The 27,756-nt window shown below is 40.6% G+C and overlaps 2 protein-coding genes across 3 annotated transcripts; both read right to left on the reverse strand.

Moving 5' to 3' along the window:
- Positions 1 to 291: 291 nt before the first annotated feature.
- LOC120470514 (serine/threonine-protein kinase pim-2) lies at positions 292 to 3,206 on the reverse strand. The gene is made up of 8 exons (XM_039660064.2): positions 2,752 to 3,206; positions 2,226 to 2,408; positions 2,041 to 2,135; positions 1,798 to 1,848; positions 1,334 to 1,712; positions 1,066 to 1,242; positions 825 to 913; positions 292 to 722 (listed from the first exon to the last, which is right to left on the reverse strand). The coding sequence occupies exons 1-7, from the start codon at positions 3,053 to 3,055 to the stop codon at positions 825 to 827; spliced, it is 1,278 nt and encodes a 425-aa protein (XP_039515998.2). The 5' UTR covers positions 3,056 to 3,206; the 3' UTR covers positions 292 to 722.
- A 2,187-nt stretch (positions 3,207 to 5,393) lies between these two features.
- Positions 5,394 to 27,337, reverse strand: c15h3orf52 (chromosome 15 C3orf52 homolog). Of its 2 annotated transcripts, none has more exons than XM_039660144.2 (8): positions 26,980 to 27,337; positions 16,622 to 16,687; positions 15,977 to 16,054; positions 15,612 to 15,747; positions 10,348 to 10,478; positions 7,334 to 7,404; positions 6,058 to 6,227; positions 5,394 to 5,902 (listed from the first exon to the last, which is right to left on the reverse strand). In XM_039660144.2, the coding sequence occupies exons 1-8, from the start codon at positions 27,058 to 27,060 to the stop codon at positions 5,895 to 5,897; spliced, it is 741 nt and encodes a 246-aa protein (XP_039516078.2). In that variant the 5' UTR covers positions 27,061 to 27,337; the 3' UTR covers positions 5,394 to 5,894. The 2 variants fall into 2 exon arrangements, with proteins under 2 accessions (XP_039516078.2, XP_039516077.2); XM_039660143.2 differs by having other exon boundaries at positions 16,622 to 16,696; positions 26,980 to 27,336.
- Between the last annotated feature and the right edge of the window lie 419 nt (positions 27,338 to 27,756).

Consider the following 27,756-nt stretch of genomic DNA (forward strand, 5'->3'; position numbering starts at 1 on the left):
AAGATTTGTTGTTACACAGTGTAACGTTAATTTAATAAGATTGTTATATAAAATAACTATATATCCTATATTTTAATTGAACATTGATGGATCGAAAGATTTTGTGGGAAAATAAATGATTAAAGTCAAGTGGTGCGTTTCACCGAACAATCATTCAGATGTGCGAGGTGGTGAGGATGGCCTTGCTCTCTGGAGGTAAAAATCACCAGGATCATTATCAATACAAACACTTTAGTTTCAGTAATATGTTTCACATAATATCTAATACTTTTCCAAAACAATCACTTCAGCAAAGTTTGTACTATTTTCTGTTTATTTGAATAAATAAAGGATATTCATTTTTTGTTTAATAAATATGTATTAAAATAAATATAAAAAAAATGACAGAATCTGGAATCTTTGAAGGAGATCCCATCAGGTCTCTCTGGAAGAAGAGATAGTAATATCTCAATGTGACTCTCCTGGTTAAATAAAGGAAATAATACAAATGTATTATGGCAGTACAATAGATACATTTTATTGTATGATTAATATCATATTTTATACTGCAAATTTTGTGCCATCTAGTGGTTTTGCTGTGCAATATTAGTCGTTGTCCTAAATATTGTGTCATGACAAAAATCTATTAAAGACATCTACAGCTGCATTCTTGCTTTTGGTGGATTTTTTCATCAAACGGAAAGAGATCTCCTGAAGAGACGACACTGTGACCGGTTTTCCACCTGGAACAAAAACACAGAAATAAGGCTGCTAAATTCATCCCACTTAGAACAGGTGAGGTTTGCAAAATCCATCTTCAATATGTTTAGCTCATGGCTCAGTACCTAAAACCAGTTGTGCTGAATAATCCTGTGCAGATCAAGCCGACGCTCTGGCTTCTGCTGCAGAAGTGAGCAGATCAAATCACAGCAGTCTGTGAGAAAGACGGAGAGACGTCTGATTATTACTGTCATTATTCTACGCTGTGAGATCTTCAGGTCAAATTCCTGCATTCTCTACACAGCAAACTCCTATAAAGCCTATGAAGTTTGGATTAGAATTGTATTGAAGTAATAAACAAATCACCTTCTGTCAAGCTGGATTTGTACCAGATCTTCATATTGGTCCTGTACAAGTCGGCAGTATCTGGAAAGTGTCCACACACCATTCTGAACAACAGGATCCCCAGAGTCCAGACCGTGGCCGGCTTCCCGTGAAACTCGCCCTTCATTCTGTACTCGGGAGGGCAGTACAAATCTGTGCCTGGAGGAAAGAGTGTTTGTCAGATGTGTGAGTCTCTACCACAGCAGTGTTGAGTTAATGATTCACAAGAGCTCTGAGAACTGATACACACCAGAGAAACTCGTGTAGGGAGATTCTGTCAGGAGTTCGCCGCATCCAAAGTCGATGAGTGTGACGTCGCGGCTCCTGACGTTTATCAGCAGGTTCTCCAGTTTGATGTCGCCATGGTAAACTCCGCGGCGACAGCACGCATCAGCGGCTAGTGTTGCCGACCACATGATGTGCCGCGCGATCTTCTCCTCGATGCGGCCGCCGCTGTGTGCCACGAAGTCGAACACATCTATGCAGTCGGAGAAACGCTCGAGGACCATGACGCAGAAGTCCTCCTGGTCCTGCCAGTCCAGAAGCTTGATGATGTCCATCGCTGGACCTTTGCTACTGGCCAGGATCGTCAGAGCCACTTCTTTGGGAAGGGGTTCGGGATGATCAGGCTGGAAGAAAGGCACATATGATGTCAGATGCTTTAAAATAGGGATTTAACTCCGTTTGTCTGCTGATCAAATCACTTTTACTCACAATGCTGATGCACTCCATGTCTTCCATCTTCTGGATGAACTTCACCGCCACCTGATGGAAAAAACAAAAAGCAATGAATGTGTGTAGAGATCATATCATAACGTCCAAGCAAGAATTGAAATCCCAACGGGTCAAGAAGAGCCCTTAATAGTGAACAGATGATACAGTAAGATGTCTTGCTTAGGATAAAGTGAGATATCAAAGAATTTGCTAAACTATTAATAAAAATAAAAAAAGTCAAACCAGCTTGTTATCCGCCAAACGAGTGCCTTCGTAGACGGCACCAAATCCCCCTTCCCCCAGCTTACGGCCGAATGAATATCGGCTGCAGATTTCGTCTGTTAAAAGAGGAAGAGAAGGAGACGAGGTTTAGTGGTGCTTTGCAGATATTGTGAGATTATCGTTGGGGACTGTGGCAGGAAACTCACCCTCAGGTCTCATGTTCTCCTGGTGACGGAGAGGAGACGTTTCACCCGCTGTCAGACGGACTGGAGCGTCGAGGACTGGAGTTTGAAGCTCGGCGGCGGGAAGGACTTCAGGATCATCGACAGGAGGTTCCCTCAGATCAATGACCTCTCCAGATCTAGAGATGGACTGTGGAGGATTTTCATCTAAACAGGAGAATATAAGCAGTTGAGCAGCTAAAACAATACTGATTTATGAGGAACAGCAGCTCTTTGATATTAGAGTCAATTACTAATTGTTCACCTATTGATTTCTGAAGTGCAGAGTATAATATTACACATTTTACACTTTTGAAGTTTCTTAATTTATTATTGAAAGAAAGTTAAAAATTCTTTGTTTTTAAAACCATTTTACAGGGCGCAGAAGTTCCCGTTACTCATTTAACAGGTGTACATTATGAAGTGACTTTTTCATGTAGGAATATAATGTAGGAAGGAACACTTTTCCAGTTTTTCATGATAATATTCTCATAACATGGTTGTCATTTACCGTCGGTACTTCTCCTGGGTGTTTCCGTCTCTTGATCCTTCATGATCTCATCCTGATCCGAGCTCGTGTTTTTGCGTCTGAAAGAGAGACACTTGAAGAAGTTGAAGTCGCCCGGCGCTTTCTTCATCTTCTTCTTCATCTTCCTCTTCAGACGCGAGATGGGACGCTGGTCTCTCTCTCCCTCGGGCTTCTCCTCGTCAGGCCGATGGGGAAGATGATTTGACGGTGAGCGGTCACGGTGATGGAGGTCGTGAACCTGCTCGCTATCCGTGAACGCTTGTACTCGTGAACTCTTCTGTCCCATGATGAATCGCTGTTGTGTATCAATCACACTAAAGCAGCTGCAAACTCAGTAAATGAGTGAAGAGTTGGAGAGTTACACGGCTTTAACAAAGCGCGCGAACGTTCTAAAAATCATCAACTCTCTATGACGTCATAGCGGCTCTGGTCTGGTGCCACTGTTATAGCTGAGGGAAACATTTCTGTTATTTTCTGTACTGTTTCCTCTTAATATTACAATATTATGGTATTCTCATGCTTATAGATTTACACCTGAATCTAATTTAAAATTTAAAGTTCGAATCAAATAGCCTACCTAAAAACGGCTAAATAGTTTGAAACATTGTTATGTTACACATGTTTATTAAAAAAATACATAAGGAATGTTGTCTGATAAAATCATTTAGTAAAAAATATTAACATTTGTAGTGAAGTTTTCTAAATTATAGGCCTTTACTTCGTAGCAGCTTAGCAGATTCACACATTTCACACTGATTTCAATTATTTTATTAAGTGGCCAACTTCTAAAACAGCTAAATAGTTTAAACAGTGTAGCCTAGCCTAATTATGTAGTACACATGTTTATTAAAAATAAGAATGTTGTCTGCTAAACACATTTTGTAGAAAATGTTAACATTTGTAGTGATGTTTTATAAAATTATAGGCTTTTACTTAGCGTAGGTACTGCAGTAGCAAGATAGTAGCCAAACAAAGTTTTCTGTTGTAGACTATATTTAAGAATATAAATATAAATATTTATTTTGCTATTGTATGTATATTCAAAGACACAATAAGAGCTGCTCGCACCACACATCCATTTTATCATGAAAAACATGACAGAGCAAAGAGTAGGCAAAACTCAATTTAGGATATAGGCCTATCTGAAAAGGAACATGTAGATATCTTGAACTGAGGTTAATTAAAGATATCTTGAACTGGAGTTTTGAATTAAATTGTAGATATCTCAAACTGGAATTACAGATAGGCCTATGTACAATTCAGTGGCAGATATCCGTAACTCACATAGTGGATATATCTCCAACTGAATGAATGGTCAACGTGATGTCATTTGTCATGACAATTACGGATAGGAAGAATGTAGTTGTGGATATCTGAAATGTTCTTTTTGACTATAGGCAAAATTGAATTAGATATCTGCAACACATATCCAGTCTAGCTGTTAAATGTTAGGTTGGCTTCCCTGTATAACGTTAGTTGAGAAAGAAGCGTGCATGAAAAGGATAGGTTGTATAGGTGCCATTAGTCGTAGAAACAATGTACTTCACCGTCATCATACACTAATAACTATATCATTCTCCAAAATGTTGACTCTATGTTTTATTGTAGGATTCTCAGTATTTAGACCGACATTTTATCACAGTGAAGCCGCAGCCGCACGATCACCGGAGACTGCAAACAGTGGGTGTGCGACTTTACACAATCTTTTTATGGCTCTGTTCTTTTGAATTACTGTTTTCACTTTTACTTTGTGCATTGGGTTGTTGATAAATTTGTTGATTAATATTCATTTTCCTAACAAAAAAAATAGTTTTTCACAATTTATTTGTCTTAATTATAAATGTAGGCTAAGGTTAAAAGTTTTATTTTGGAGAAAATAAAGCACTTTGAGATGTGCTGTAAGAATGCCCTGTTGGTGTCACCAGGAGAGGGCAACATAGATCATGTGAATCAATTTCACCAAAAAAAAAAAAATCACACATTTTTATATTTTCTAAAAGTAATTGTTCAAAACAGTTTATCACTAATTCCTAAAGAAGCCATTTTTAAAAATTTATTTAGATCAATCTTAGCTATTTTTAAGATATGATAAAGGTTAGTCAGTGGGAATTGAGGGAGCGCGCTTAAGATTTTTTGACATTTATGGGAACATAGAATTGAACTTAAAAATGTACAACTTACAAATGTAGCCTGTCGCAAACCTTAGTCGGGCTTGTATTTTTATGCTTTATACCTAATATAAACTCAAATACAGTTACTCACAAAAGTGAGTACACCCCTCACAATTTTGTAAGTATTTGATCATATCTTTTCATGGGACAACACTGAAGAAATGACAGTTTGCTACAATGTAAAGTAGTGAGTGTACAGCTAGCAGTGTAAATTTGCCGGTTTATGTCAAGATGTCATAACAAAGACAATGTCATATTTGCATTCAAAATGTCATTATTGAGCAAAAGTCACTTAATGAGAGTTGTCATAAACATGCATAAACCCTACTTCATATTCAAGAAAGATGTCGTGTCATGGTCATGAATGTCTCATGTCAGTCTTATGCACACCCCTTCAGGTAAAGTGTTAGGTAAATAAATCTACATTAACACACAAAGAATGCTCCACAGTGATACAAAAATGGCCAGGCATTTAATAAAAATCTATAAAAGTACAGGACACATATTAAAGAAAATCATCCCAGAGCAATATGGAAGTTCACGTCATCATGGCAACAGAACAGGTTTAGCGCTTCCATAATCAGGGTTAGGATGATCTTTTGATACTTAAACTGAGATAAGTGTAAAAAAAAAAACATACCCTAATACAATAAGCTACATCCATAAATTGTAAAAAATATAATAATAATACAGCAAAAAAAACTATTGTTTTACTTTATTCTTTTAAAATATTTTGAAGTGTTAAAAAGTTTTTTTTTCATAAAAAATGTGTAAAATATATCAGCAGTGATTATTAAATGTTAATTACTGATGGGTAATTACTATTAACAAATTTGTGAACGTCAATCGAGTGAATAATGTAATGTTTGTTTCCTGACGAGGGTTGCAGTGGTTTAACTTCACACATTTGCTCAGGGAAAAAAAAAAAAATCTTGTAGTTGAAGTCCTACTCATCTACCCAACTGAAAAACAAAAGCAAACAAGAATATCATAGTTAACTCTACTAATAAAACAAAACCGTATTCATTCGGTAGAACTGCATGCTTTACTGCAAAACATATTTTGCCACTATATAATTTCCATTTCTATGAATTGTCTTGATGACTCGTGTGTTCACCTTCCATGCTGAGTGACGCTGGTGTGATGTAGAAGGGGTCTCCAGTGTCCTGATCATACAAGTGTTGGAGAAGCACATTTTTAACCATCTTTAGGCTCAGAGTGTAGCGGACCAACTCCTCGTGATCTAAAGGCATCATGAACTGTAGCGTAAACTGGGCTGTAGTGTCCCTGTGTCGAAACAAAGGCATCAAACACTCATTTCAATCAACTTAAACTTGATATTAAAGTGAAATGTTTGTTTGGACCACACCAAAAAGTGCAGCTCAAAACCGATGTGTGGACGAGGTTTAAAGGGTTAGTTCACCCAAAAAGGTAAATTCTGTCAGTATTTACTCACACTCATGTTGTTCCAACCTCGTAAGACCTTCGTTCATCGTCGGAGCACAAATTAAGATATTTTTGATGAAATCTGAAAGCTGGATCACTCCTGCATACTAGTCCATAGGCTTCTTGAGGGATTGAAATTTGCCAACCTCGAAAAGTTAAACTGTTAACGCCGTTAAACTAGTAACCTGACTCGAGGCAGAGAGAGAGAAGGACATGAATAATTGAAATAAAGTCGTTATTTTTGTTGTTTTTTGCTCACAAAAAGTGTTCTCGTCGTTTGATAAAGTTAAGATTGAGCCCCTGTAGTCACTTGGACTATTTTAACGATGTCTTTAATAACTTTTCGAGGCCGGCAAGTTTCAATCCCTCAAGAAGCCTATGGACTAGTATGGAGGAGTGATCCAGTTCCCAGATTTCATCAAAAATATCTTTATTTGTGTTCCGAAGACGAACGAAGGTCTTACGGGGTTGGAACAACATGAGGGTGAGTAAAAACTGACAGAATTTTCATTTTTGGGTGAACTATCCCTTTAAAGGGATACTCCAATCTTTTGGGAAATAGGCTTATTTTACCACTCCCCCAGAGTTAAAAAGTTGAGTTTTACCGTTTTCGAATCCACTCAGCTGATTTTCTGATATTTAGAAGAATATCAGTAACCAGACAGTTTCTGGTCTCATTGACTTCCATAGTAATAAAAAAATATACTTTGGAAGTCAATGAGACCAAAAACTGTCTGGTTACTGATATTCTTCTAAATATAAAAAAAATTTGCTGAATACAATTGAAAACGGTAAAACCCAACTGTTTAACTCTGGGGGAGTGGTAAAATGAGCCTATTTCCAAAAAAAAAGTGGAGTATCCCTTTAAAAGGCACACTGCAGTCTGAACAAAAGGTAAACAGAAGAGAAGGTGTCAAATGTGATAATGGAGTGTGATATAGACTCACTGGAGATGGTGTATGGTGACATTGGAGAAGTACCGTCCCAACGCAGGAGAAGAACTGTAGACGTCTTTTAGCTGAGGGGAGATGAGATACAGACAGAAAGATTGACTAGTAACACTGTCACAGTGAAAGAAGAAGTGCAAGTTGTGGCTCATACCCTGCTCAGGCCAAGCCAGTTTCATTTTCCTTTAAAGAGGACTTTTCATGCCCTTTTACAAAGTCTTCTTGATTTGGTTTTTGGGCTCACTGAAAAAAACACATATTTTTCGCATATTTGACATTTTTGCAGCACCTCTCTTCCCAGTCTGTCAGTAACACTGTTTTAGTTCCTGTCTCTATGGCTGCGTTTACACTGAAAAAAAATTATTAAACTCACGTGTTTTTACTCGCATCTGACACGGATCGGACTTTGTTGCGCACTTGTAAACACAAAATTCAGCACAATATGCGATTTTTCCGCATCCAATCTAAGCCACTTACTGTACACCCATCAGATACATGCTTGTGGGTGACAAGTTTGCCCATAAAGATTTTTCATTTGATATTATGAAACCGATGTGCGAAACTTCTTCGAAAAAAAGTTTACTTTACTGCGAAAGTAAAGTGAACATTCAGGAGCTGACCCGTGTGTTTTATAAACAACACAGCTTTACCTTGCTGTAATTAAATGAAGTTATATCTTCGCTGTAATTAAACCAACAAGCTTCACTATTAGTCTCTCTCTGTCTCTCGTTAATTCATTAAAAAAAATAAAATCTTACAGAGCTATTTCCCTTCAGAATTCTAGATCTAGTGAGCCTAGACGAAATAACAATCACCGACAATCACTTGGAAATCAATAGGTGTATAAAGAGAATGTAAAAATATGACATACGTGTGCAAAAGGATATGATAATATGATCAGATATGGTCAAAAGACTGGATCTGTGCAGTGTAAATGAAGCCTCTCCTATTGAAAAGCACAGTTTGCTCTGATTGGTCGGCTGGACCACTGTGTTTTGATTAGTCAACCGTTCCTGTGTTTCGGCAATATCACCCCCCCCCCCCCCCTTTTTTTTTCTTTTTTTGCATATGTAATGATTTAAATAAGGAATATTGTGGCATGTTTGTTCTAGAAGAAAACTCAAGACTACAATGGAGGTGTTTCAGGGAGTTTCCAACGCTGTTTACTGATATAATAGAGAATGACTGACTTTGCAGACCCTTTTCCTGCGCAAACAGCGACATTACACACTAAAGAGTACAAAAAAGCTTAAATATGTAAAAAAAAAAAATAAATAAATAAAATAAAAAATAAAAAGCATCATACTGTAGGTCCTCTTAAAATGGTTAGCTCATATAAAAATGAGTTTTGTTTTATACTCAACCTCAAGTTGTTCCAAACCTCTCTCTAACAAAAAGTGTTTCCTGTTATCTGTGGTAGCACTTCTTATCTGATTTGTGAGGATTTATCAAGAAGTAACAGTGTTTGAACAGTGTGTTCATGTTAATAGTTCTGGAGTCACATTCTTTTCCACAGAAGAAGAATAAAGTCATGCAAGTTTGGAACAACATGAGGGTGAGTAAATGAATTTGTGTAAGACAGTAAATTCATTTCTGGGTAAACTATCCCTTTCCTACAAATCATGATGACTCATGTTTCTGAGGAGGTTTGAAAACGTTTAGTGCACATATTGGTTGTGGCGACTTTTGGTGAATGTCTGTTGCGCAATAAGAAAAAATCATGTTTCAAAAAACTGAAACTGCTGACAGGTGTAATGGCTAATTTTGCATTTACATGTATTTATACCATGGTCTGGGTGAATACTCGATTGTGATTGGCTGCAGGGTGTCCGTTAAAAAGTGATAGAGGACACCAAGTAAAGTAGTTCTGGTGAAACTGCCTGTTTACCATTCGAAATGACTAAATAAATGCGCTGCCCACAACAGCTGTGAGTAACCATAGCAACAGGCAGTCAAAGTATCCGTTAACAATTTGCTCTATCAAAACAAACATCTAACGTTAGTTAGATATTACATAGCCTACTAATACAACAATGAGCGACTTCGTTATTTCTTTTAACATTTATGGAGAATATGACAACTTTGACGACTGGGATGCTGCTGAAGAAAGAAAAAATGTAAATAAAACGGAGAAACGTCGCAAAGAAAATGACACCGCTGCTGCTCTGAATGAGACCCTGCGGGAGTTTTACGCAGCAGTCCAGACAACCAAGGCAGGAGGAGAGTACAGCGTTTCAAGCCTAAGAAGCCTGTTTGATTAATTGTTTTATGTGTAATTAAAAAAAAATAATAACTATGCCTACCTTTGTGTTTCATGAAAAAAAAAAAATGCATTTTTGAACCTGAAGGGTTCTACAAGCTGAGCGGACTATAAATATCTCCGGTTGCTAAATAAACCAGGCGAGTTATTATTTGTAAAAACTTGATTTAGCCTAATTAAAATATAAACTAGCAGCTACTGTTTCAAAAATGTTTTATTTGGCAAGTGGCCATGGTATAAGCGGGTTAATGCCCGACGAGGTGTCCATTGTCAGGTTTTAATGGACGACGGCGAGGCGTGAACCGGCCGACGCGCACGCGCAGCTTTCAAATAATATGTGTATGCGAAAAAGTAGTCCCTCCACTAAAATGATAATCTAGACAACTTCACAGCTCAAAAAACACATTTCCCGCTCTTTAGATGTCACTTGTAAGCATTGCTGTCAGCATAAATGCATTTTTCCCACACAAACCAAGAGATGAGTCACATTGTCTGTGGTTATTGATAACATCAGATTGTTTCCATATAGAGTATAGCATTGTTTTGAACACAGAACATATATTTAGTTTCAGATTCAAGATTAGTGATGAAAATCATGTGAAACTTGACAATGGTGCTGGTTAACATATCTTTAAATCCACAAATCGATTTCAATAATCATACATGTCTGTTGGACATAACATGAAGAGTATGAATGGGTTTCTCAAACACACTTCAGAGGCGTAACGTCAAGTAATGGTCGTCTCATAATTACCTGCTGTTCCAGCAGCCGTGTCTCTTGGTCTAAAGTGAAACTGCTGATGTCCACACTAAAATTCCCACTGAAGAAGCGATTCACCACAAATGATGATTTATCATAATCGTCATCCCCATCGTCATCACTAACTTTAAAACACAGAGGGTTACAAAACAACACTCAGAATTAGATCGTTGGAATTACTTTGACAATTGACAAATCCATTTTATAACACATCAAGACACGATCATAAAGTTCATGCAGTTAAAATATTATTTAAATGAGTAAAGTATGATCAGTTATGATTATTTATCCCATGGTTCCATCATCTCTGGGAATTCATAGAGAAAGGCTTCTCTGATCTCACTACTTTAAACATCAATTCAAAGCCAGATATGTTCACGCCAGAACCGACCGGCATCAGCTCAGAACAGGAAGGAGATACGCTCAACATGAACCAGAAGAAGTGGAAAAACTCTAAATCTGTCATGGCCGGCGTGGCATGAAATGCTGTAAGGGTCAATAACATAATAGTTGTTGGTTCAGATGTGTGATCTGGTGCAGCATGTGGTCATTTGACGTGAAAAAAAGTCAAACGTGAAGAGGTTATGATTATATATGTGGCTGCGTCCCAAAGCTTAGACAGCTGGCTAAACTGCGGTCTTTGAAATCAGTTTTGTGAGGTTCCTTCATATACAAACGCTGCTCGCAGAGACAGAATAAACGATCTACATCAAAATAGGGAACCTTAGGTGAAAACTAGGCGACTATTTAATTACTACAATCAGTTCTTGCTAGAAATGACATCAAAAGTGGAAAACATTGGTCAAAACCGTCCATTTCCACACAAACTGACCACGAACCGAAACCTTAAGACGCCATCTTTATTTTTTAGTTCATCCGTCACAGAATGGAAAGCACAGGATTGTGGGATATCACAGGCAGTGAAGGATACATCTATGCGGTCTTCAAAAGGTATCTCAGGAGACAGGAAGTGAAGCTAACACTGGATTCGGCACCTCTGAAGGCAGCATTTATCAGCTTTCGGACGCAGCCCAGAAGTCTGAGCTGAAAATTCCAGCCCGGTCTCATCCCAAGGCTTTTGACATTTCATCTACATCCAACACACATGGCAACCTTTAGCATCAGTATAGCCCCTTTCACACAGAGATTCCGGAAAATACACGGATAATGTGACCCTGGCATTTGTCCCGTGATTGTTAGATTTCGGTTCATTCACACGGCCAGTGATTTGCCGGGATCTGTGAGTGCGTTCACACACAACCCGTAAAGATCCCGGAAAGACACATGACGTCAGGATGAGACGTATAACGGACGCGTCGAAAACATGTACACGCGCATACCGTTCCATAAAGCGGGCTGAACGAGCGGCTTCAGCGCGGACAGTGAGGAGCTCCTGGTCTCTGCTTCGATCCAGTTTGCAGACATTTGTTCGTCCTTTATTTGTTGATGACGAACACAAACTTTCAACTCTAAGAGCAACAGAGTCGCAAAATGGCACGAGAGTCATCACTATGACACACCCTTTACGGCATTGGTCCTGGCTTTTGCATAGATATGTATATAAAGGCTAGATGTGTTACGAGTTTCCATTGTCATCACCGGCGGCCATCTTGTCACAGACAAGCTGATGTATGAGTGATCAGCACGAACACAAATACTCTTATCTCGTTGAAATCTTGACGGATTTACAAACGGTTTGGTTTCTTACAAACGTTATTAACGTGGCTATAATTATCTGGATGATTATTTATTTATACACTTTTTATTCATAAGTATACAGTGTCATAACTACATCTCTGACGTTTATAACAAAACAAACCGTTTGAAAATCGTTAGAAAATTGAGCAAGTTATGGTTATTTAAATAGTACATGTACCATTAACACAATGTTACGAGCGAGCGAGCTGTCTGTGACAAGATGGCCGCCAGGTGCAGACGTCGACCTCCATTGGCCAGCAGCGTGGACGACATATCTAGCCTCTATATACATATCTATGGGCTTTGTTCCGGTTCTGTCGATTTTTGGTGCCTTGTCGAAAAATGCTACCGTAACGCGAATTGATCAGAGAATGCCAATTAAAGTCGTATGAAATACAATTATAATACAATTCTAAGTTAGCTACTGTATACTGTAGACTACTGTTTTTATTTTTAAAACGGTGTGAAAAGTAAAAATTATCATAAACTATTCATCTTTGACTTGTCAAAGTACACCTTTCCTCATAGTAACTGAAACTTTCAGTTATTGTTTGTCAGCTGGCTGACTGTACAAATATTCATATGGTAGTAAGCATTTTTTAAAGGGAAATTATACATTATAACAGGAAAATGTACCTTTTGTAAAAAAAAACAAACAAAAAAAAAAACTGTGAGTCTGCACATGCGCATAACCGGTAAGTAGCAAATCTCGATGGGTAGCATGAATCGTCAGAACACCTGTTATGTTAGGTCCCCAACCCGGCATCAGTCCCGGTATCAATCTCGGGTCATGTTTGCGTTCTCACGTTCTGGCAATTTCCCGGGATCAACGCGCTGTGTAAAAGGGGCTTATGAGACGCAGATATATCTGGCCCAGAAGGCGCCCCCTAGTGGTCTAACCCTAACCCAGAACTAAACCTACCCATAACCGAAGTGTGTTATGAAGTGTGTTATGTTGATGCTAAAGGGTGCCATGCGCGTTGGATTTAGACAAAATTTTAAAAGCAGCACTATGACGCTCTAGGATGAGAATGCGTTGAGTTTACAAGTTGTAATCACAAGTTCTGCAAGAACGTGAACACTTATTACAAGGAATTATGACGTGAACACACCATAAAAAGTGTACACAATTCAAGGTTTAAGGAAAATTACTTTTTTCTTAATTTCTGATTTTTAGAGGCATTAAACGTAAACTCTCAGTTTCCATGAGTGTGTTTTTTTTTGTTTTTGTTTTTTGTTCTAGGTGGCTAAAAGTTGCTCATTGCAGAAGAATAATGCATCACGCAAAAGATCACGCCATTTTCACAGCCTAGAAAAAATGATATCTTCACCCTTTATTCAAATATTACAATGACCGTTTTGTTAAAGATATCGTAGGAGTCATTTGTTTTATTTGTGATAACACAACGACACACACTGTTATGTTCCACATGTGTTCGCTTTCTCTTTTCGGTAACACTTTAGAATACGGTTCCTTCGTTAATGAATAACTACACAAGAACTAATGAGTAACACAATATTAACAATCTAGTAACTATTATTAACTAACAAGAAACTCTGATTAACGAACTAGTAAGTAATAGCGCACAGACGAAAGTGGTAGTTCACTATTAAGTAATCAATAACTACTATTTTTTTAATACTTCCCAGAGAACTACTGAAAAAGTTTATTAACAATCTAGTAACTACTATTAACTAAAATAAATTCTTATTAACGAATTAGTAAGTAATAGCTCACAGATGAAAGTGTTACTAGATACTTCTGTGGGAATTACTAATTATTTGGATTCGTATTATAAAGTGAAGATCATTGGAACTAACTAGTAATTACTCAAGTGTTACTAAAGACATTTTCTAAAAGTATACTAAAGTTCACCAAAAATCTCAAACGGTTGCACAAATCATCACTAGATCATGTAGTAACACTTGAGTAATTACTAGTTAGTTCCAATGATCTTCACTTTATAATACGGATCCAAATAATTAGTAAGTAATAGCTCACAGATGAAAGTGTTACTAGATACTTCTGTGGGAGTTACTAATTATTTGGATCCGTATTATAAAGTGAAGATCATTGGAACTAACTAGTAATTACTCAAGTGTTACTACATGATCTAGTCATGATTTGTGCAAATGTTTGAGTTTTTTGGTGAACTTTAGTATACTTTTAGAAAATGTCTTTAGTAACACTTGAGTCATTACTAGTTAGTTCCAATGATCTTCACTTTATAATACGAATCCAAATAATTAGTAAGTAATAGCTCACAGATGAAAGTGTTACTAGATACTTCTGTGGGAGTTACTAATTATTTGGATCCGTATTATAAAGTGAAGATCATTGGAACTAACTAGTAATTACTCAAGTGTTACTACATGATCTAGTCATGATTTGTGCAAATGTTTGAGTTTTTTGGTGAACTTTAGTATACTTTTAGAAAATGTCTTTAGTAACACTTGAGTAATTATTAGTTAGTTCCAATGATCTTCACTTTATAATACGAATCCAAATAATTAGTAACTCCCACAGAAGTATCTAGTAACACTTTCATCTGTGAGCTATTATTTACTAATTCGTTAATAAGAATTTATTTTAGTTAATAGTAGTTACTAGATTGTTAATAAACTTTTCAGTAGTTCTCTGGGAAGTATTGAAAAAAATAGTAGTTATTGATTACTTAATAGTGAACTACCACTTTCGTCTGTGCGATATTACTTAGTAGTTCGTTAATCAGAGTTTCTTGTTAGTTAATAATAGTTACTAGATTGTTAATATTGTGTTACTCATTAGTTCTTGTGTAGTTATTCATTAACGAAGGAACCGTATTCTAAAGTGTTACCCTCTTTTCTTTTGTGCTCTTTTCCTATTCACGCTCCTGGGACGTGACTCATTGGCTGCTTGTCAGGCGTGACCCCAGTGACGGGTAAGTTTAGGGACGGGGTTAGGGGAGGTCATATATTTATATATACAGTAATGAAACGTTAAATCAACAGCATTCATAAACACGCTGAAAAGCGATTATGCGTGTTGATAACACACGCCAAAAATGGAAATATGAATTGCCGTGTCATATACGTCATTTCATGAGATCAGTCTGCATAGCAAAATAAAACCAGTAGCTGTAGTTTGCCAAATGATTTTCTCACAAAATAAAATACCATACCGACATTTAGCATTAGTTCTTCCCTCATATATTTAAAACATGTTTCACTCATATTTTGATGGTTTATTAAGCTTATACACTTGCTGAGTTGTTTCAACCCCCCAAAAAATGCTGAGGTGTTTCAACCCAAATTTGGGTGAAATTTGGACAAACCCAAATGTTGGGTTAAAAACGCAATTAAAAAACGTACAGTTGAAATTGAAAGTGAAAGTTGAAGTTGGGTTCAAATTTAAAATTAAATTTTTTACTCAACATTTGGATTTGTCCACATTTGGGTTAAAACAACCCAGCATTGTTTAGAGTGTAGGGTCATAAAACAAATATCCCCACCTTTGGCCACTACCGAATAACAAATTGCACTAGTGACATAATCAATGAAACAGAATGGAGAATCTATACCTGCACACGCAATCAATGAGATCGCAATAACCAGAGCGATGACAAAGAAGACGAGAAGTATCACCATCCATAGTTTGAGTTTCCACACCACCTTCTCATTCAGTTCAGTCTTTAGGCTCTGCAACTCCCTTCGCCACTGCAATCACAAGGGTTTCTCTCAAGTGTCGTTCAAAGGCAAGTCCAGATACACAGAGCGATTTACTTTACAGTGCACATACAGTTTTCAGGTCCAGTGATCTTGACAACACATCCTCTTAAAAAAAAACTAATAGTGCACATAGCTGGACTAATTCACTCATGAGGAATAAACATGCACCATATTTTTTTATATACACATAAATAATGGCTTCTGGTTTCAGATTTACCCTTGAGGTTTCAGTTTGCGAGTTAGTATCCACATCATCTCCATCCACTTCATCCTGATTCCCGATGTTCTCTGCGGCCTGAACACACACATCCAGACAGGTCAAAGTAAACTAAAGGATCAGTTTGCTGCTTCATTTCTGAGTTTTCAGGTTGCACATATCAAGAGAAGCTTTCTTCAATAACATGAGTGAAAGTAGCATTGGAGATTAGAGGCACACTTGTGTATTTGTCAACCATGCATATTTTTTATTTGAGTCATTGCGTATCAAGTTTCAATGCGAGACAAAGTGAAAGGACCAGCTTATGTAGTTGAATGAAAGAAACTATGGCGGTTGTGTGCCAAAGCAAACCCATTTTGACATACAGTGCATTGCAAATGTATATCCAAATGGTTTTGCAATGTCAAATAAAATGGCTTTGCTTTGGCACAAAACCATCCGATTCATTCATTTTAAAGCCGTTCCTGTAGCTCAAACAGTAGAGAATGGCACTCGCGACAGGAAGATCGTGGATTCAACTCTCAGTGAACACCCGAACTGATAAAAATGTATACGCAAATCATTTTGGATAAAAGCGTCTGGCATATGTACTGTAAATCATTGATTTCTTCAGCCAATCAAAAGTTATGAGTAAAAGGCATTCACCTGTGGTGTTGGTAGAAGATTAGAAACTTCATCTGTCCCGACCTGGATCGTGCAAAATCCATTTCCCTGTGAACACTTGCACAATTTACACACATATTAAGATTAAAATATTGCTTTGTACAGTAGCAGTGTTTTAAATATATATCTTTAGATAACGGCCACTAGCAAAACAATGTCATGAAAGAGAGTCCAGCATGAAGAAAAGGGTTCATCTTTTTAAAAAGAAGGGGAAACTAGTTTTAAAATGTGCTATGTTCTTAGAAATGTACTCGTGTTGTTTTCATATGGTTCTGAAATAGATTTATACCCATTTGAAGAAACGATTCATGCAACCATTATGTAAACATTTCCTATCCACTTATATACTATATACACACACGGTTCAAATCTGGACTCTGACCGATGCCAAAACATGAGCCAGATGGACTTGTTCTCAAGCCACTTCTTGAATATTAGGATATCATCTGATCATTCCTTTTTAGATAACAACTTTTCATTTGTGGGAAGCAAGTTTACTGTCTACTTGTACTTTAAAGCATTATAGCGTTTTAACATTGCTTAGACACTAAAAATGGTACTGGCCCACTCAGTGAAACCATTGACTTGCATACTTCATCTTCTGACCAAGTCTGCAAAACCGCAAGCTAATGATCTGCTTTACACACAGATGGCAGTTGTAAAACAAACCTTTTGGGGAAAAAAAAGCCAAACACAGTCCTCTACATTAGACACATTACTCAACTAACAGCTCTTGTTTCTCATTTGGGAAACATTACCATATAGATGGCACAATCATTTCCCAATTACCAACGATCATGTGTGAAAACAGTTACTCATGATTTGTTCACTTAGGCTATGTTTACACGGAAACGATTCTGAAGAGAAAACGCAAAAGTGGCGTTGCGTTGTCACTTTTTATTCTGCGTTTAGACGAGCATTTTGGTTGTGAAATCCGCGTGCAGATGATGACGCAAAAGTCTGTGAAATTCAGTGTAGTATGCACTCCAGTGCATACTACAACAACACCAAGCCCGCGCGCCTGCGTACAACCTTCACTGTCAAGCAGACCTTTGCGTTTTTACCAGAGCCATGGCTCTGGTTTTTACCATATACACGGGAACGTGGCGATGGAGCGAATTCCACTCTGGAGGGTGGTTTCACTTTTTTTTTTGCGTTTTTAAAGGGTTAGTTCACCCAAAAATGAAAATGAAGTCATTAATTACTCACCCCCATGCTGTACCAACCCCGTAAGACCTTCGTTCATCTTCGGAACACAAATGAAGATATTTTTGATTCAATCTGAGAGCTGGATCAGTCCTACATAGACTGCCTAAGGGACTGGCTCTTGACGGCCCATAAAGTCATTAAAGAAAAGGTTTAACTATTCCATGTGCATAGAGCGGCTCAATTATAAGTTTATCAAGCGACAAGACTACTTTTTGTGTGAAGAAAACATAAATAACGACTTTATTCGACTATTCCATTACTTCCTTATGGGCGCATGCGCGGGAACTGAGATGACGACGTTCTTCTTCGACTACTTCTTGTTACCGGCTGCTCACCGCTTAGGAGTATTACCGCCCCCTACCGTATAAAATGATGATCCATATATAAGGCGCTCCGGATTATAAGGAACACTGTCGTTTTTTGAGAAGATTAAAGGCTTTTAAGTGCACCTTATAGTGCGGAAAATACGCTAATTGAAAAGCGTATGTACAGCGCGCATCTTCCTCTGCTTGCAAACAGAAAGTTTTGCGCTTCCAGCTATATCATCATCTTATACGGTAGGGGGCGGTAATACTCCTAAGCGGTGAGCAGCCGGTAACAAGAAGTAAACGAATGAGAACGTCCTCGTCTCAGTTCTCGCGCATGCGCCCATAAGGAAGTAATGGAATAGTCGAATAAAGTCGTTATTTATGTTTTTTTCGCACAAAATTATTCTCGTCGCTTGATAAACTTATAATTGAGCCGCTGTAGGCACATGGAATATGTAAACCTTTTCTTTAATGACTTTATGGGCCGTCAAGAGCCAGTCCCTTAGGCAGTCTATGTAGGACTGATCCAGCTCTCAGATTCAATCAAAAATATCTTTATTTGTGTTCCGAAGATGAACGAAGGTCTTACGGGGTTGGAACAGCATGGGGGTGAGTAATTAATGACTTCATTTTCATTTTTGGGTGAACTAACCCTTTAAGCCCCAAAAACGCCATCGCCATGTAAACGAAAGGCACATCCGATAAAATATTTTAAATTTTTCAGCCGCCAGCGTTGTCGTGTAAACAGGGCCTTAGAAATCCAAACTCGTTGTTCAGAGGGAGAAATTATTTATTTTTCTTTGTTTATAGTGTAAATATACCAAATTTGAATTTAGAAACTCAATGTTTTGAGAAACAAATACATTTTTCACCCTTGCATTTCTGTTTATTTAGTCCATTTCTCAAGCTCAATCAGTATCGATTTAGTTCAGTTCCATAATTGTACTAGTGTTTATGAAAAAGTGTACATGGCTAATCATTTGATAGTTTGTGTATAAAGTTACCATACAAAAACACAATTTTTCAAAAAAAGTGAAATAGTATTGAATTAAGCATGCTTTTGCAAGAGATGCGTGATTTGTAGTTTTGTTGTTGTAGTTTTGTGAGTAGAGTTTAGAGAAATGGACCCATAGTTTCAGAAATTGTGTGCAAGCAATTTTAAAAAACAACAAAAAAGCCCTGTGGTTTCACATAGACCTTGGTTCAATTAGGACACTGAAGTACCTTTTATAAACGAGTCTTAAAAAAAGAAAGAAAAAAAAACGTTACTGCTGTATGCATCACAAAACAATGACACTGACCTATTTTACTATATGCCAGTGCAAATTGCTTTCATTTAAAGGGATATTTCCCCCAAAATTTAAATTACCCCATGATTTACTCATGATTTAACCTCAAGCCATCCTAGGTCATTCTTCTAGGTCAAGCTCTTCCGACATTTCTCTTTAAAAAGTCTTGTTTTAAGCTTCTAATTCGTGACTGGTGTTTTTGTTTTGGTCTATCAGGTGTTACTCTTTCACCTCTTTCAATCGATGCGTACAGCCATCCAGTGTTGTAGTCGAGACCACCTCACTCGAGTCCGAGTTGACACCGAGACCATAGAGAGTCGAGTCCGAGACCAGAGACGGTCGAGTCCGAGTCGAGACCGAGTCCATAGAGAGTCGAGTCTGAGTCGAGACCGAGACCGGTGAGGGTTGATTACCTAATTTACTTTTATTTATTTAGAGAAATACTTTTTTTTTTTTTTTACTGAATTTACTTAGAGTTTAAAAAATATGATCAGTTTAGGGTAAAAAGGCCACATAGTAGGTGGTGTTAAAAGTAATTTTATTACAATTTGTCATGCGCAGTTGCGCACTAGAAAATCACCAATCACTGGGCGTGTCAATCAATTTAAAGAAATATTTTATTAACATACATTAATAATCATGAAAAATATTTTGAATTGAACTCGAGTGGACTCGGGAATAATTCCGAGTCCTAAAAAAAAAAATGTTCGAGTACGAGTCAATTCCGAGTCCAAATGGACACGAGTCCATGACAAGACCAAGACCATTAAGATATGGTCTCGAGACCGAGTCCGAGACGAGTCCGAGTCTCGAGTACTACAACACTGCAGCCATCTTACGGAAGCTAGTTATTTCAGTTGATAAAGTTTTAAATATGGATATTTTTCTCACACGCATCGCTTTGCTTCAGAAGTCCTGTATTAATCCACAGTGATGAATGGAGCACTTTTATCATGAATGGATGCACTTTTATTGATAGAAACATCCATCCACTGCCATTATAAAGCGTGGAAGAGACATTTTTAATATAACTCAGATTGTACAGTATTCGTCTGAAAGAAGATTGTCATATACACCTACAGTAGGATGCATGGCTTGAGGGTGAGTAAATCATGGGGTAATTTTCATTTTTGGGAGAACTATCCCTTTAAAACAGGGGCTTGTCTGTGAAACCAGAGGATCATGATTGTTCACAGTGAAGTATCACCAATACCAGCAGCTCAAAGGCTCCCCACACAATGACACATCTTCCCCCATGCTTCACTGTGGTAAAGATGCATTGAGATTATAATTCTCGACAGGTTTTTGAAGACACCGCTAAAGAACATCATCGTGTAACTCTGTCTCTGATGTTTTTCTGAGACAACAATATCTTTTCAAGCAGTGCATTTGCTTAACTTTTGCTTTTTTCTGAACAATATATTGTTGTTTAGACCATTAAAAACATTTAGCCATTTTTGTTGTTGTTGTTCTCTTTCATCATCTCGTGTTCGAGATCCACCTATGGGAAGGGCATCCGTACCTGACCTCTGCAGAAGCATCCAATTGCACCAAGTCTGGCTAGACAGACAGAAGCGCGCGGCCAGTGCCCGATGAGGCCACACCCCTCACCCACGGGCATATAACATCTGGGCGCGCTGCTATTCCTCAGTTGACATTCGCTTCTCGCGACCTCTGTACTCTGCACTGACACAGTTCGGTTGGATTAACGTTACGCTGTCCACTTTCGAGTCTACAGGAGGACATATCGCCAGATCAGCCTCCGCCAGACGTGAGTGACAGTCGTTTTTCTTCAGCCTATCCGCTGTGTTTTTTGCATCCGGAGCCGCCGAGCTCTCGCTGTCCTTCACCTGCTCCTCCTTACATGGCTGCCCGCCACGTATTTTCCGAGTTCTTCACCGCTGGCCCACCCATGGCTATGTGACCGTCTAAACAGCCGCTTCCCCTGGGGAACAGTCCATCACGACGAGCCTGCCCGGCCGCGTGTGGTGCTCTCATCGCCGCTAAGGACCCTCTCGTTCTGCGCGGTCCGCTTGGGCTTAGCACGCTCAAGAAGCTTTGGAGAACCCGGAGAATTGCGGTCATTGTAATTGCTGCCCATGTAGCTTTTTACAAAGCCGGCTTTAGTTGCACTATCCAGCGCACTGTGCTTGGCATTTCTTACTCGGATGGGGGACACGGTGATGATGACGCGCTACCGGGGGACTCCCGGAGCGCCACAAATAAAATATTTGAGCGGTATTCAGCCCAATCCGCATTCCCTGAAGAGGACATCTTCGCGGGAAAACCTCACTCTCGTTGACGAACCGGTACGGTTCCGGCGACGAGGATGACGCGGTCTTTCTAACGTTACCCTAAGCTAGCGCTCACGCGGTTTTGCCTCAGTCGATCCTCCTGGAAGTTTGTGAGCGAGCGGCCGTTCGTCTCAACATTGTGTGGCCAGCTCCATAGAGCGCCACCGACCAGGATAGGAATATTTACGACGGGTAAACGCGGGTACCACCGCCCAGCCTGAGGAAACAACTCTTCAACGTTTTTTCCAGTGTTCGCGAAGCTCTCAAGCGCGCCTAGAGCCTCCCGCTAGACTGTTAACACTGTCTCACGGGCCTTGATGAGTAGGAAGGCGGCCCTGAACGCTAGCAGCCCGCCTGCTGTTCCACCATGAGAGCCTCCAGCCCGCGTTCACGGGCCACGAGCCCTCCGTATTCTCCCGGTCCCGGAACCCTTGTCCGAAAGACACGGGGTCTCCCTCGGACGGTCGGGTAATCCCGTCTCGTGGCTACCAAGCCACAGGGGGGCTGTTGTGAGGGAAAGTACATAAGCAGTGTTACCACACCGCACACACTTGGTTCCCTCACCCAGTTATTAAAGGCTTGCCCCAGTGTTTCCCAACACAAAACACAAACTATTATTAAACGAATCAAATGAATTCGTGCAGATTTTTATATCTGTGTCAACATAGAGAGCAAATCTCTCTGATCCCTTGCATGTCGCCCCGAGTCTACCCTCAAGATGGCGCCATTGCCTCACAAATCAACCAGCTGGGCTCGCACAGCTCAGTTGCGGCTGCAAGCCATGTGTTTCTAGTGCACTTTGTGTGTGTGGAAGGCTTGGTCATTGTGTTTCCCAACACATAACTAAATACACGTTTAAACAAACTATTCTTATATATCCTTAAAAATGGATAGTATTTTCTGCCTGCACTTGAGACTGCCCAGTTCATGTGTTCAGGAGATGTGTGTTTTTCCCCCCAATTTCAAGGGGCTCCTTGTGGGTAAAGTTTAGCACAGTGTACACCACACTATGTTTGCCCAGTTCACGCAGTGTTTGCCCAACACAAAACACACAAACACAAATAATAACGAATCTAACAAATTCGTTTCGGAGGAAAAACCTCTTTCCGCAGAGAGAGGAAACCCCTCCGAACCCCCGCATGTCGCCTCTAGTGTGCCCACGAGATGGCGCCATTGCATCACAAATAATTCTGTTGGTCTCAAGACACAGCTCTGCTCTGTCCCGAGCGGGGACACTCGCGAGTCACGAAGCGGCTTGGCGAACCGTTCGGCTCCCGAGTGGGTTATGCGTACAATAATGCAGGGTTACAGATTGCAACTCGCAGTAAAACCCTCTCATTTCAACGGCATTCTCTTTTCTCACACGGAAGAGAAAGCTTCTCACATTCTGGAAGAGGAAAATTCATCTCTCTTAAACAAGGGAGCGATTCAGGTGGACCCCCCCAATCTGATGAACCAGGGTTTTTATTCCCGGTATTTTCTGGTTCCAAAGAAAGGCGGCTCTCTCCGCCCTATCTTGGACCTTCGAGTGTTGAACAAACATTTGAGGAAATACACCTTCAGAATGCTGACACAGGGCGCTCTCGCCCGTGCCATAAAACAGAACGACTGGTTCACATCAGTCGATCTGAAAGATGCTTTCTTTCACATAAGCATTTATCCTCCGCACAGGAATTTTCTTCGTTTTGCCTACCAGGGCATATGTTGCGAATTCACAGTTCTTCTGTTTGGACTCAGTTTGAGTCCCCGGTCTTTCTGTCTGTGCGCGGAGGCGGGCTTAACGCCTCTTAGAATAACAGGTCTGAGAATCCTGACTTACATAGACGATTGGCTCATCATAGCCGAATCGAAGGAGAAGGTGTTGCAGGACACCGGCCGTGTGCTCGCGCACATCACATCGCTCGGGTTCCAAGTGAACGTGGGCAAGAGCAATCTCACGCCCAGTCAGAATGTCAATTTCCTGGGTTTGGAGTTGAACTCGGTTGCCATGCGAGCGCGTCTCTCTCTAGAGCGCGTTCGCTCTCTATGAGCTGTCTTTCACAGTTCAGAGAAGGGGCGAAAGTGCAATATCGCACATGTCTCAGGATGCAGGGTCTCATGGCTTCATCCACCCAAGTTGTGCCATTAGGACTCCTTAAGATGAGGGCGTTCATGAAATGGGTTTTGTCGCTACATTTCAGCCCGATTCGCGACCTTTGCCGCTCGGTTACAGTGACGCGCGCGCGTGCACTGCAGCCCTGCGCCATTGGAAGAACGCAGACTTTTACGCATGGGGAACCCCTCTCGGGGCGGTTACGATGCGGAAAGTGGTGACGACAGATGCATCCTTAACAGGCTGGGGTGCCACCCAGGAGGGCAAAACTGTGAACGGTCTGTGGCCAAACAGACTACGTTCAGCACATATAAATTATTTAGAGCTTTTTTACCAATTGTAAAGCTCTGAATCATTTTCTGCCTCGCCTGCAGGGACATCATGTGCTGGTACGGTTCGACAAAACCACGGCTGTGGCATATATCAACCGTCAGGACAGCTTGCGCTCGTCGAAACTTCACCTCCTAGCTCACAAGCTCTTGGTGTGGAGCAGACGGGTTTTCTTGTCGCTACGCGCGACTCACGTCCCAGGCATTCTGAACGTCGGCGCATCTGCTGTCAAGGGGAAACCCAATCTACGGGATCGGCGTCTTCATCCGCAGATAGTGGAAATGCTATGGATGAGATTTGGACGGGCGAGCGTAGATCTATTCGCCTCGCGCGGAAACTGCCATTGTCCTATGTTCTTCTCTCTAAGGGACGTGGACGCGCCCCTCGGGGTAGACGCACTGGCCCACCCATGGCCTAGAGTGCTCCTGTATGCTTTTCCTCCCCTGTGCCTGATATTCCCACATTGGCCAGGGTGAGAGAGCAGGGCCTGTCTCATTCTGATAGCACCCAGATGGCCCAAAGCACCGTGGCTGGCGGAGATAATCCCTCTGTTATACGCCGAGCCATTGTGCCTTCCCGTTCGCACGGATCTATTATCCCAAGCCAACGGTGAGATTTACCACCCCCAGCCGGACAGGTTGGCTCTCTGGGCCTGGCCCGTGAGAGGACGAACCTGAACGCACTTGGGCTTTCGCCGCGTGTGGTTACCACTATTCAGAATGCCAGGGCCGTCTCTACACGGCCCTTATATGGCTGTAAGTGGCAAGTGTTCGAGGGGTGGTGCGATGGGCGCAGTTTCACATCTTATCAGTGTTCAGTTCCTGATATTTTGTGTTTCCTTCAAGACCTCATGGATAAAGGCAGGTCCTTTTCCACCATTAAGGTCCACTTGGCTGCTATTTCAGCCTGTCATGTGGGTTTTGAGGGCTCGACCGTCGGTCAGCACCCTCGAATCCGTAGATTTATGAAGGGTGCACGCCGCTCTTTGCCAGTCGTCAGGAGAACTGTCCCGGAGTGGGACCTCTCCATGGTGCTGGAAGCTCTGTCTCAACACCCTTTTGAGCCTTTGGATAGTATATCCCTTAAGCTGCTGTCTCTCAAGACAGCTTTGCTTTTGGCCTTGGCATCTGCTAAACGTGTCAGTTAGCTACATGCACTCTCGGTTCATCCTTCGTGCTCTAGTTCTCTCTTAGTGGAGATAAGGTCTTCCTTAAGCCTAACCCGGCCTTCATGCCGAAGTGCTTCCCTGCGTTCACTTCGGAGGTGTTGGAGCTGTCCGCTTTTCACCCTCCACCTTTTTACCTCTCTAGAGGATCAGAGGCTGAACGCTCTGTGTCCAGTCCGTGCCTTACAGGCATATATGACCAGGACGAATGCTTTCCGGTAGAGCGACCAGCTCTTTGTTTCATGGGCTCCCCCTCACTTAGGGAGTCCAATTTTGAAGCAACGCCTCTCACATTGGGTTGTGGATGCTATTACCATGGCTTACAAAGCAAAGAGAGTGCAACCCCCTAGGGGCATCAGAGCTCATTCCACAAGAGGTTTAGCCACCTCTTGGGCTCTGTTTAGGGGAGTGTCACTGCAGGACATCTGCTCTGCTGCCAGTTGGGCTTCTCCTCATACCTTCGTGCGCTACTACCGGCTGGATGTCACCAGTACCTCGGTAGCACATTCGGTTCTAGGGGTCGGGTCGTCTTAGCCCCTCCCTGCTGTAACCCTGTTGGTATATATATACCATTAAGAGTGAATGGGCTGACTGGCCATGTTCATTCCTGTCACCTATCATTTCTTCCCCTTTCGGGTATAGATTATGTCTTGGTGGGTTGGGGTTACTATCTCGCATGTGTCCCATGCGTATTTCATGTCCTGCTTGTCCACATTAGTTAGGTGTGGTTTCACCATCGCAGGCTCATGATTAAGGGACGTGTCAGGCACCGCCTCCCTGAGGTGACCGTCCTTCTCTGGCTTCAGAACCTCACTGTGAGTGTATTGGGCAATCGGGGAGCTGTCCATGTCTCTCCCATAGGTGGATCTCGAACACGAGATGATGAAAGAGAACAATAGGTTACTGTCGTAACCCCGGTTCTCTGAAACATCGAGTGGAGAGATCCACCAGCTTTGCCCCGCTTGCCGCACGAGAAGCGAATATACTTACTGAGGAATAGCAGCGCGCCCAGATGTTATATGCCCGTGGGTGAGGGGTGTGGCCTCATCGGGCACTGGCCGCGCGCTTCTGTCTGTCTAGCCAGACTTGGTGCAATTGGATGCTTCTGCAGAGGTCAGGTACGGATGCCCTTCCCATAGGTGGATCTCTCCACTCGATGTTTCAGAGAACCGGGGTTACGACAGTAACCTATTGTTTTACAATTTCCTGTATTCAAGTCATTGACTGTATTCATGTATGAATTGAATTTCTAGTGTAGTGTGTTTTATAGAATGATAATGAAATAACAGGTTTTAAAAAACTGGTTTTATATGTTTTATGAGATTTATTAAACTAGATGAAGAAGAGCATCTTGGCCAAACTTCTCAGCTTTGGACATGGTATTTTATGAAGATTGGATACAATAATGTATATAGCCTAATAATCCAGGTCAAGGTTTGCATTTAAATACTAAGGCAGCCTACTTTTTGTAAGGAAATTAATAATAAAAAAAATCAAAGCGTTTTTTCCATAAATCCTTCGATCAAACAGCGATAATACAATAGTTGCTCTCTGAACGTGCACGCGCTTGCCCAGACACCGTGAGAAACTAAACAAGTCAATGAACATAAAACTAGATTAGAATAAATAAAATAAACATTTTTGCCAATGTACCTCATTTCCTTGGTCACCACCGGGGTCATTATTGTTGTCAGGGCCAAATTTTAAAGGCTTTAACTCCAGCTCGTCGCTCATTCTTCCATAGACACTATTTAAACAGACAACCTGAGATCCACGCACCCGGAACTGACTGAGGCAATGAGTTTCCCCGGAGCGGTGTTATGGCTAGAAACAATGCTGTGTTGTTATACAAATTGTTACATTTTGTTAATAAGGAATAAATAAGCTGGTTCCCTATTTCTCCTCAATGTGGATGCTGATAATGATAATACAGCTAAACTCCAAGTGTTAAAGTGTGTCCCGTATTTCAATTGCGAGGACTAGCCTATATGTAATAAAGCGAAACTGAAGTAAAGGACAACTGAGCTGGTGTTACAGGAACTGTGGGTGTATGCCTTTACTGACTGACGACTGATTCATATTTACACCAATGATGACACTAATGTGTAAACATTCAAGTTGTTCCTTCCAGGTAAACACAGGTGTCAACCCGTCTGCCCCCTTGTGGACACGTAGGCTGCATTTTGGAGTAGTATCTCATAATATTGGCATTTTGAGCAAATTTGAATTCAACCAGCAATGAAAATTCAGTCACGTTTTCACCCCGTGTACCAAAAGATATTTTATCAGTGGAACACAAAATAATTAGTTTTGAGGTTTTAAAGTGTGTTCACCCTGCATTACAGAGAACGAGGACTGTGGCTGCATGTCGTCGAGTAGTGTTTACACAACCTTTGCGCTATTGAAGCAACAGCTTGTGTGTGAGAAAGA

The sequence above is a fragment of the Pimephales promelas genome, chromosome 16, assembly GCF_988280905.1.
Source record: "Pimephales promelas chromosome 16, fPimPro1.hap1.1, whole genome shotgun sequence".
In the NCBI taxonomy this organism is placed as follows: domain Eukaryota; kingdom Metazoa; phylum Chordata; class Actinopteri; order Cypriniformes; family Leuciscidae; genus Pimephales; species Pimephales promelas.

Bases quoted from the DNA above. Each gene is read 5' to 3' on its own strand.
- LOC120470514 (XM_039660064.2), bottom strand. From the start codon at position 3,055: ATGGGACAGAAGAGTTCACGAGTACAAGCGTTCACGGATAGCGAGCAG. The intron at 1,849-2,040 runs GTTTGACTTTTT...TTTTTCCATCAG, and splicing joins GTTTGGCGGATAACAAGCTG to GTGGCGGTGAAGTTCATCCA. The intron at 1,243-1,333 runs GTGTGTATCAGT...TCTTTCCTCCAG, and splicing joins TCCCTACACGAGTTTCTCTG to GCACAGATTTGTACTGCCCT.
- c15h3orf52 (XM_039660143.2), bottom strand. From the start codon at position 27,060: ATGAGCGACGAGCTGGAGTTAAAGCCTTTAAAATTTGGCCCTGACAAC. The intron at 16,055-16,621 runs GTGAATGCCTTT...GTGTGTGTTCAG, and splicing joins ATCTTCTACCAACACCACAG to GCCGCAGAGAACATCGGGAA. The intron at 6,228-7,333 runs GTGAGTCTATAT...GTTTCGACACAG, and splicing joins GTCACCATACACCATCTCCA to GGACACTACAGCCCAGTTTA.